Source organism: Stegastes partitus, unplaced genomic scaffold (assembly GCF_000690725.1).
Source record: "Stegastes partitus isolate 25-593 unplaced genomic scaffold, Stegastes_partitus-1.0.2 Scaffold7, whole genome shotgun sequence".
In the NCBI taxonomy this organism is placed as follows: Eukaryota; Metazoa; Chordata; class Actinopteri; family Pomacentridae; genus Stegastes; species Stegastes partitus.
The window spans coordinates 1,746,203-1,757,126 of NW_007577738.1; the positions used below are offsets into that span (position 1 = coordinate 1,746,203).

The window sequence follows — 10,924 nt, forward strand, 5'->3', positions numbered from 1 at the left end:
AACTACATGATATTAAATTAGATTGATTTCAACTTTGTCATTGCAAGCACTAAGATATCTGACTCTGTTTGAGCTTTGATGACGTAAATGATGTAGGGATGCATATTTCACACACCTTAGGTATAAAGCACAATGTTTCGCTCAACTACAGCTACATTCGTTTGAGTTTCAGCATAACCAACATAGGAGCAATATGAGGAGAACCACAGCAAAAAGCACAAGATAGAAGCAAACATATGAGAAAATAAAACATTTAATTAAATATCATTTCATGTATAGTTGTGAAATTTTCTCACAATAAAGTCCAGCATATTTATTTTTGTACAAAACTTGCCATATTTTGACTGTAACGATACCTATTGGTACATCTAAGTTTTAAATGTATTTTATTTGATTGAAATTGCAGCTTTTTGCTCATTTGGAAGCCTTATTCATCACCTTTGGTAACGAACAGTTTCATGTTTATTTAGACTCGAATTTAGTTTTTATGTCTGCTCTGTTTTTGGTCTGTATCAACTTCTGAGGAAACTATCTGGTTCTTTAGATGCTCCATTATGTTTACCTTTTTGTCGCTAACTGTGTCTGTCTGCTGTTTGGTGCTGAGCAGGCTGTGTACGGGGCATTTTTAGAGCTTTAGATCCTGCTGTTTCTGATAAGGACACTATGAGAATGGGGAAAGTGAACCAAGGTTGTAAAGTTGATTAATGACTCCTAAACAATGAGCTGAAACTCACTAAAAAGCTCCATAAAGCCAAGACGGTGTAGGTTTATTGTTACCACAGACGCCTTTCTCGTTGTTTCTTTCACTTTTCTTGTTTTTTTTTCTTTATTTGTTTTTGTCTTGTTTTTATCACTTAAAGACCAAAATCTATCAATCAAACAATGCCCCATTATTCTCTTCTGATTTTAGTAGCTTCAAACAGTGCAATGTGTTACCGTCCAAATGTTTTGTGATTGCAAAAACAGGAACTGCTCAACAGTTCAATGTGCACGTTTTTTAAATGTGTAGATGTTCTCACATTTTGTATCTAGTTTCATATTTTTGACACACCTTCAAAGGGCTGTTTGAGGGTTAAGACTTGGTTTTATGGCTCAGATTAGAATCAGATTAAGGATATGGTAAGGGGCAAGGCAAGGGAAGTCAGTGAATGTCATCTCAAAGGCAGCAGAGTGTGTGAAACCAACAGCTGTTCGGCATCAGAGGGAAAACATTTGGATTTTGTGTTCTTGATGGTTTGTTCACCGTCTCTCAACATCCCTGTCTGTCTCTTTCAGACCACCAGAGGAAGTTCGGAGAGGATTATGGATCATGTCAGGCAGGAATTTCCAACTTCCTGACTGAGGTCAGTAACACACAGACAACAAGCTTTGTTAAAATCTTGTTCGTCTTCCACCGGCGGACTGATTGTGATTCATTCAGAGGCACACGTTAATGGAAGCCATCTGCTTTTTTCTGGTTCCTGCTCATATCTGTCAGCCTATCGACTTACGTATATCATAAATTCAACAGAGCTGTAGTAGAGATCACATTATATTGTTCCCCTTTTTAAGGATCTGATCATCATGGGGGCACCGGGGACATCTTACTGGACAGGTTCGGTTCTGGTCTACAACACATCCAGCCGAGGGATGTCTGTGTACCTGGATGACGAGAATGGAGCTGTCAGCTTTGGAAGCTACCTGGGTAACTAAAACACTGCTGCTGTACCAGTTCTACTAATAATACTGCTACCAATGTACTGCTGTTAGGGTGTTTGCAAGGGACTCGGGGCTTCAGCTGTGCCCATACTTTCACAAATGATTATTCTGCTGTTTACTGGTTTCTTTCTGTATCAGAGGTGCCTTTGGTTTCTGGTGAAGCAAACTTGATTGTACAATATAGAATAGAATAGAATAGAATAGAATAGAATAGAATAGAGCTTTATTGATCCCTTTGGTGGAAACCTCAGGGGAATTGCTGATATTTGGCACCTGATTTGCAAATAGAACAAATATTACTATTGCAAGGCAGGAATAAATATAAAAAAGTTAATGCTATTGAAGGAAAAAGGAGTTTTCTCTGTCCTATCACATGATGCATTGACAGTCTGCAGTAAATCTCTGAATAATTTTAATAAGAATTCTGCTCTGACTATAAGTTGAGACTCTTGTTTTTTTTGTCGTTTGCTCACATGCTGTCATTATCACGTTTACATTAAAAGGCACATATCACGGGAATCTTTTATTACCAGTCGCTTTTAAAAAGGAAAGCCGTGCAACTTCCTGTAAAATCTGCTCTTCTCAGTAAGATGTGGATATATTAACAAACATTAAGTCGCAAGATCAGTTTTAAATGTTGCATTGCAGAGCGATACAAGAAGATACGGCCACAGTAATATGTCCTTCTGAAATGAAGATGTTATCATGATAAACGTCTGTCAACCAGCCATGTTGTCGTGTAAAAAACTAGTTAGGCTGTGCTTGCATGACTTCAATGGCTACAGTTGCTTATGGCTTATTGAGGACTCTATCTCAGTGTCAGTGGAATTTCTGATTTTGCATGCAATAATTTTAGATACGGCTGTGGTGGTGCAGTTTCCTTTCATCCAACCACACAGAGGCACTTTGTCCTTCTTTGCTCTTTGTCTTGCACTTTCTCACGTGTTCAGGCTCTGTTAGAAGGTAATAAAAAGTCCTGAATTTAGTCTTTAACATTTTTTTTGTGTGATGATAGTTAAAATGTTTGTGTCTGATTATGTGCTGTTAGGAGACATTCTACATGCATACAGTATGTACTCTTCCTTACAGTCTACTATGTTGTGTTAGTGGGTTGTATTGCAGGAAGTTGTTCAGTGTTTTTGTGAGTTTCAGTTACATTTACATCTGAGAGCTACAGTATTTGCAAAGCTCATCGTCTCATGAAGAACGGTTGTAGGGTTGTTGGAAAAACTTGACGGTTCCTTGAATTTTCTTCTAAACAAACATTTGTTGTTTGTCTTCAGTGTTTCTCAACCGAACACACTGTTTTGAACTCATGGGAGCATGTTTCATATGAATACTTGGGAGGATAAATATTTAAAAAAGTCTTTTTTTTTTTTTTGAGAGTCAGACTTATCATTTCCTGCATTCTGATGAATCCTATGAACCAATTTGAGACTTGTCTGCATCAATTTATGATGAAAAAGTCTTCATAAATTGACCTTTCATCCTTCTTCAAGTATGGCCATTCAGATTGAAGCAATTTAATATGTAATTTATATAAAGAAAAACACAAAGTTCAGGCACCAAGTGACAGTTTAAAATATAGTGGAATGTTATTGTGTCTGATTACATTTTGACAACAGATTCAGTGGTTGTAGGTGTGTGTAATTCATTTGTTTTCAGGGAAAAAAAGACTCATGAATGCCATCTATTAGTGAACTTGTCCCTTAGAAATTAATAGTTTTAAAATAAGAGTTGTCTGCTTCTTTCATGTTTTTGCGAATGTTCTAAATATTGAAGGGGCTATATCACCTGCATCCTTCTAGAAAACTACACTGTGTGAGCTGTTCAGATATGTTGAATGTTGTTCTTCATGGAGAATTTGCAAATCTGATATGAAGTATTTTTAATTCAGCAGTTTATAGAACCATGTTGACTTATTAGCAGTCTTTTACGTCCCTGCCTTTGCTGGTACATTTCTCCATTACTCTGGGTGTTGCTGTCACCTCTGGATCAGTGAAATAGTGTGAAACCACTGACAAGAAAGTTTTTCAGAAAACGTGCTTGTGTACATTTGTTTCCTCATACATGAGTTCATTTTTTAGAGATTCTTATTTCATTATGTATTACATGTACTGGTCAAGTTGCTTTATTGGTGTTATTAGCTTGACAGTTAAGTAATCTTGACTTTACTTACTTAATGAAAGATTCTAGACAAGCACAGTTTAAAATGATATGAAAAACAGACGTAAAATTATTCAATTTAACCTACAGGACTTCTTGTAAAACAGCAACAATCAGGTTTATTTCCTTCTTGATTAAAAAAGTAACAACTAAAACACAGAATTAAATAACACTGAAGAGGCGTTTTTGTGCAGAAGATCAAAAGCACAACAGCAGGGTTGTATCAGTGCACTTCGACACAGTGTGTCACCTCTCCATGCTGAAAAGGAAGTCAGGCAGAAAAGGTGTGATGTTCTTTAGCTGAAGGTGGTGTTTACTTTCACCCTGTTTGGATGAAAACATCCACACTGTCCTCATGGTGACAAAAAGTAGTGCACAAACACTGGTGATAATAACAAGACTGGCAAGCTAAGGATCAGACAGTAGCACCAGATCAGATTGTAAAATGTCTCTTCAGTTATTATGAAAACGCAAGCTCCCACGTAAAGTTGTCTTCAGATTGGATTGTGCATGTACATGTTTGTGTGTGTGCAGCAGTTTAGTTCACCAATCAACACAAATGAACAGAAAGTAACAGCTTTAGTTTTAGCACATTTAAAAGCTGTGGTCATCTTTGTGCAGCTTTCTGTCACCCACAAGTTCACACACTCACATACAAATGCTTACTCTAAGTGTTAGCAAAAATTCACATCAGCTTTTTCAAAGTTTACCTCAACCACATGTACACATGTCAAACCCTCACTGTAGCCTTAACCAAAACCCAAGCTCTAACCATCTTTGGTCACGCTGTAATTTCTATTTTTCACATCTTGTTTTGCCCTTTTGAGCTTCATATACTGTCTCTAAACAGAGGTTTTATACTGTACAGTTGTAACAATGAATATGAGGAAAGATAAAGGCGCAGATTTGTTCATTTCAGTCAGTTGATATATGAAGACCAACTTGCAACGCTTAATGGCAGAAACGTCACAGGATAAAAGAAGGATTTACGATCAGTGCATGTAAATGTTGTTTTTTTCTTATTGTCATATTAAGTTTAGAGGTTTAGTTGCAAAGTGTAGAGTCAGGACCAACACAGGGACCAACACAGCTTTACTATAATATGCCTTTATATACTAAAGACCAGTAGTCAAAACCCTACTAAGAGGTGCCCTGAGGAGTTTTCTTTTAAACAAACAAAATTCAAGTTGGCCAACTCACATGGAAAAACACATGTTGTTAATACAGAATAAAAGCAGCATTAATGTTTGGCTTCTGGGCTCTGACTTCATCGCTCCCCTGCGAATAAACATTGAGCTTAACTCTGCAGAGAATGGGGAGCGATGATACTAACGGGAGGCGGATGCTGGGGTGGGCTGTGGAAATGCTGGTAGTGGCAGCAGCGTAGCTTTCAGGATGGCAATGTGCACAGGCATGCAGCAAGAGAATGAGCGGTATGGCTGCACTGATGCATTTCCTTCCTCACGAAACACGTGCAGAGCCAATTTCTAGAAAGCTCTTCTTGTTCTTCTTCACTGTGTGGGCATGTTACTGTCACTTGTGGATCCGGGGGTTGTGTAACCACTGACTTGACTGCATACCTGCCTGCACAACCATATGCATCCTCATGCACAAGACAGAACTGGGACCCAGTCATATAAAAACAGCACATTGTGCAAGCAAAGGTTTTGGCAAAAGTACTGAATTATTTTTCGGTACATGTATTGAAAATTTCAACATTAAAGACGAATTTGAATTCTTTTTGTTCTTTTTGTTGTTGTTGTGAAAACTTAGATAATTTGACCTCTCTACACCTCAAACAGCTTTTGTTTTATATGTCCAATTGATAGAACTGGTTATGACTTTTAGGAATCTGAAACATGACAAATCTCCACTAGACACATAGGTCACATGTGAAAAGTTAATTAAGATAATTGCTGGTTTCATCTTTAACAATGTGTTGTATAAAACTTGTGCTATTACCTACAGCTGTCAAATAGTGAAGTAAAAAGTACAGTGTTTCCATAGTGCATCCTGATTGTACTTGATTGGAGTATTTGCGTAAACATTACATAAGTCTGACATTGCGTCCTGCTGCTGTTCAGGTTACTCTGTCGGAGCTGGTCACTTCTTGAGTCCTTTAAGTGTGGAGGTGGTGGGTGGAGCTCCTCAATACAACCAGAAGGGCAAGGTAGGACCTGAGTACTTGTTGCTGAAAGTATGGATGTTTGCAATGACAATCCAGTTCACCTCATCCTCACTGATGAAGCTTGAATTGTTGTTGAGTTTGTTGATATTGTGCTGTGTAGTTGCGATGGTTAAAGTTGCGATGTGCGTGCAGGTCTTCATCTTCACTGTAGACGACAACATGCTGCGAGTCGTCTCTGTAGTGTCCGGAAAAGAGGTAAGAAGCCATTTAGCATTAGCATCTTTCATTCAAAACAATGGAGCACTTAGCACTTAACATGTGTGTCTTTGTGTAGCTGGGTTCGTACTTCGGCTCCAGCGTGTGTGTGGTGGACCTGAACTCGGATGGTTTGTCAGACCTGTTGGTTGGCGCTCCCATGGCAACAGGTGTCACCAGAGAGGAGGGACGAGTTCATGTTTACATCAACCAGGGACAGGTAAATACACATACTGTTTTATAGTAAAAATGAATCTGGGATCTGGCAGTTTCCTACTTTCACAAGATAAACTATTAGCCTGTAATGCTACATACTTATAATATCAGTATATACGTGAGTATAACTTCCCCTAAAGAGATGAAAACATCAGATTTGTTTGAGGAGACCTTAATGTGTTCAAATAATACATGAAACTTGTAGTGATCTTTTTCACACATTTTTCCATTGTATGAGGGTAAATCATGAGTCTTCTTTCTTATCTCGATGCACTCAACTCCTTGCATAAATGTAGTGGATGGAGGTGTTCATGAATTTGCTGTTTTATTTGTTAAGTTTCTATATATTCAGCTAAAATTTTCTTTACATTGATATGAAAGCTAATTGCAGTTGTCCTGACTGATAACTGTGAGCTAAGTTTTTGAAACCAAGCCACAGCTGTGTAATAGATGGTATGAAGCATTACCACGTGAGACCGTCAAAAGCGTACTTGTCACACAAGGACGACGGCATGAATGTGTACAACCAGTGACAGCAGTTTCAACTCGAGGTCAGCTGCATTGCGTAATGTACTTCCTCATTTGCAGCCTTTGCTAATTGCAGTGTTTCAAACTGTTCATTTCTTTATTAACTTTTTCACTTGTGATTGCAAGGAAATCAAAGATTTTGCAACAACTCTGTTCTATTTATGTGACCCAGTGAGCCAACTTGCACAAGAGCAGCATCCTGCAACTGTAGCAGCTAAAGGGAATGCAGCCCTCTTTTTTTATTATTATTTGCACGTGTGCTTATAAATATGAAGATTCATTTGCCTGTTTCCTCTCAAACTATCTCAGGCGAAGCTACTCGAGGCAGAGTTTCAGCTGAGTGGCAGTGACGCCTACGCTGCCCGGTTTGGAGAAACCATCGCTGACCTGGGAGACCTGGACGACGACGGTTACCCTGGTAACGATCACACCTACACAACCTCACCTATCAGCTTTTAATTTGGGTTGAAACAACTTTAAGCATACAGAGCACTACTACGTCTGTTGATACCACTGCCAACTACTGCTACTACTATTAATACTACTTCTCCTTTTGATATTACTGATAGCTATTACTGCTGTGAAAACCACTGGAGATTCTGCAGCTACTAGCGGTACCATCTCTGCTGCTTCTTCAGTATTAGTCATAGTAGTGATGTGTGTAGTAGTAGTAGTATGTCTTCAAGTTTTCCACTGAGCAGCTCCAAATGAGCAGCTGTGGTTCACTATTTGCTCCAGGGCACCTCAGCAGTGGTAATTATGGAGGTTTAAGCGCTGCTTTCTTACATTTTGCACAGATCATCTGCCTCAATGCAGTACGAGGAAGTACTACAACATTACTGCTACTGTAGTAAACAACCAAAAACACATCATACAGTGTGTTTTAGCACCAAGTGGCCACAGCCCAACAACACCAGCAGCAGCAGCAGTTGTGACATCCTGATAACCAAGAAACATAGAACATGACCTGAACACAACCCCCTACACAACACATACACACAACCACCTCACCATGTGTGTGTGTGAGGGGTGGAGTGTGTTATTAAGCTCATTAAATGGTAATGACAAACTGTTGCTGCTGTGTAGCTGAACATGCCCTGTAATCTGCTGCCGTGAGATAAAAGGACGTGTTTGTGTGTAGTTGTGTTACTCTTGTTGTGGGGACATATTTGTGTGCAAAGTCACACGTGTTGACTTGTCTCCCTTTTAGGGGACAAAAAGCAAGACAAAATTTCCGTATAAGGACTTGGACTGTGTGTGACTAATGCTGAATGTGTGTGTTCCACATTCAGCATCAGTCACAAACCCTAATCCTAACCCTAAAAGACCTTCACATGATCAAAGAGCTCAGGTTAAATATTAAAGGACCATGCTGGTGTTTTCTCATGTTTATGCACTTATCTTGAATACTTTCATCCTGTTGAATATTTTCCAGCAGAAATAGCAGCATTGCAAGTTCACACACAAGAGAAGGTCTTAAAATGTTCTAAGTGGTTGGATTTTTTTATTTTTTTTTTGATTAGAGCTGTCACTGAAATCCCACCACTTTTGTCCACACTGAATATTTCAAGTATTTGATGGATTACCTGGAATTATTTTAGAAACTTTTACAGTCTCCGAATGAATCTCTATGACTTTGGTGATCTACGTTTGACATGTGAGATTTTTGACTACATTTTCTGAACAACTTTTGTATGGATTGAAATAAATTTTGTTTCAGATATTCACATCCCCCTGAGGAGTAATTTTACTAACAAAAAGGACCCCTTAACTTTTCATGTATCATTCAATCAAATTGTTAATTTGCTAATACATTTAATTTGATTATATAGCACCGAAACACTAAACTAAGAGTGTGAGATTAGCTGTATAACACTACTGTACTCAAATACAGCCACACACAGCCCCTAGCATTGCTTGTTTCATGTACAAGAAGCCCCTAAATTCATAGACAAAATATAGCCGACTGAGAAATATATGTATACATAAAAAAAAAAACAAAAAAAAAACATGCTGCTTTGTTTCCTGCTGAGAGATAAATGAGAAAATTGATGTCACGATTACAACTGAATACAACGAGTAAAACCAGTGAGGAAATGCTGGTTTACCATCAAGGCAGGAAGTGGGCCCATTTTTGTCAAAAAATGATCAAAATCCACTTCAACATCTCTAAAAACTGATGACGTCATTGAAATAGTTATGGACTATTTACAGGAGGTCACTGCTCTGTTAAAATAATACTTTAAAATGTATAGATTTTTTTAATTCAATATTTTTATGGATCAATTCAAATGGATAATGAACTTCAGAGATTAGGGATAGGTTACCAGTGACTCTCATCTGATTTTTAGCAAAACATATACTACATGTGCTCCTGCAAACAATCCCTTTTATGAACAGCTGGCATATGAACATCGAAATATGTGAGAGAAAGTGTCTGAGCATCAAAATAGAAATCCACAAAACATGATATACGATAGTCTACATTTAGGGATTACTTAATATTTTCTGCAACAGGCTTTAAGTTCTCTAAAAGTTTCATTTAAACACCATAAAGTAATGACCGCCGGGAAAGAAGGAACTCATTGAGGTGGTTGGAGGCTGAGGTTTGTGACGAGTCCCAGAAAATGTAGAACTAAAAACATTGTGTGTCTGTAGATGTGGCGGTTGGTGCCCCACAGGAAGACGACCTCCGAGGAGCCGTCTACATCTACAACGGCAGGAAGGAGGGCATTTCACCGACTCCATCGCAGGTACAAACATCTACTGCGACACAAGCGACCTGAGTGTGACCATCTAAGCAGTAATATTATGAAAATAGTGGCAATAAAAAAATGCATGAACTGTTTATCTGACTTATTTAATCCTAAAATGTAATCTGATCTTTATCTAACTCAAATGTTAGACACAATTTTATTGTCACACAAATTTATACAAAAGGGGATGCAAATAATTATTTGTCGAGCACACTCTTCAAACATCACTGTGCTGCTATAAAAAGTGCCACGTACACTTAATGCTACAATTGTGTCTTCAGTGTGGACAATATTCACACTGTGATCGCTGTTGTTTGGTAAAATACAAGTGTTTAGTCATAATTAGTTGAAGGTCTGTCCATATTTTTGGGTACGTACATGCATATAATTGAAAAGATTCACTGTGATAACATTTATAACAAGAAGGATCAACCTCATTTGATCTCTTATAGGTCTTTATAGTTAAAAGAGAGGGGAAATTAATCAACAGAAAAACAATAAAATAATGTCAATAATATCAGTGTAGAACAGAGTAGCATAGGTTCAAAGTTAAAGCAACAAAATGCACTCACTCAAAATGAGACCAGTGGTCTAGTTGAAATGCTATATTCAGATGAAATGTTCTATTTACAGAAAAGATGCACTTATGAGTGTATATACTACTGCATACTATATATGTCCATTATATAGCACATTAAGACAATATTTTCTCTTTCTTTGATGCTTAAGCAGTATTTTATTGTTGTAATTAGAAGAAAAACATGAGAGGTTTTTAGTGAACCAAATGGGTAATTTCAGTTGCTGATGTGGAGCTAGTTTTTCAATGTTTTTGAGCTAAAACTAATTATTATTTATATTACAAATTCATCTTCTGGTAATTTTCTAATTTTCTTTTTCTTCTTATCCACTTAAATTACCCAGTGTGTGAAAGTGACACATTTACAGACCCTATTTTCTCTGATCAACAGTCCAAACCTCAAAACCATATTGAGTAAGCACCACAAAACCCTGAGGAAATGCTGGTTTAGCTTAGCATCTAGACAGGAAGTGGGCCCATTTTTATCAAAAAAATGATCAAAATCTACTTCGGCTTCTCTAAAAACTGATGAAGTTATTGAAATAGTTATGGACTATTTACAGGAGGTCACTGCTCTGTTAAAATAATGCTTTAAAATGT

The 10,924-nt window shown here is 37.7% G+C and overlaps 1 protein-coding gene across 1 annotated transcript in view; it reads left to right on the top strand.

The window, feature by feature from the left end:
• itga4 (integrin alpha 4) overlaps nucleotides 1-10,924 on the top strand; it is a 31,487-nt gene that overhangs the window by 3,769 nt on the left and 16,794 nt on the right. The window contains exons 5-11 of the mRNA XM_008282575.1: nucleotides 1,276-1,343; nucleotides 1,552-1,684; nucleotides 5,949-6,034; nucleotides 6,185-6,247; nucleotides 6,327-6,467; nucleotides 7,301-7,409; nucleotides 9,650-9,744. Coding sequence (XP_008280797.1) covers nucleotides 1,276-1,343; nucleotides 1,552-1,684; nucleotides 5,949-6,034; nucleotides 6,185-6,247; nucleotides 6,327-6,467; nucleotides 7,301-7,409; nucleotides 9,650-9,744 — 695 coding nt within the window. The remainder of the gene's footprint in view (nucleotides 1-1,275; nucleotides 1,344-1,551; nucleotides 1,685-5,948; nucleotides 6,035-6,184; nucleotides 6,248-6,326; nucleotides 6,468-7,300; nucleotides 7,410-9,649; nucleotides 9,745-10,924) is intronic.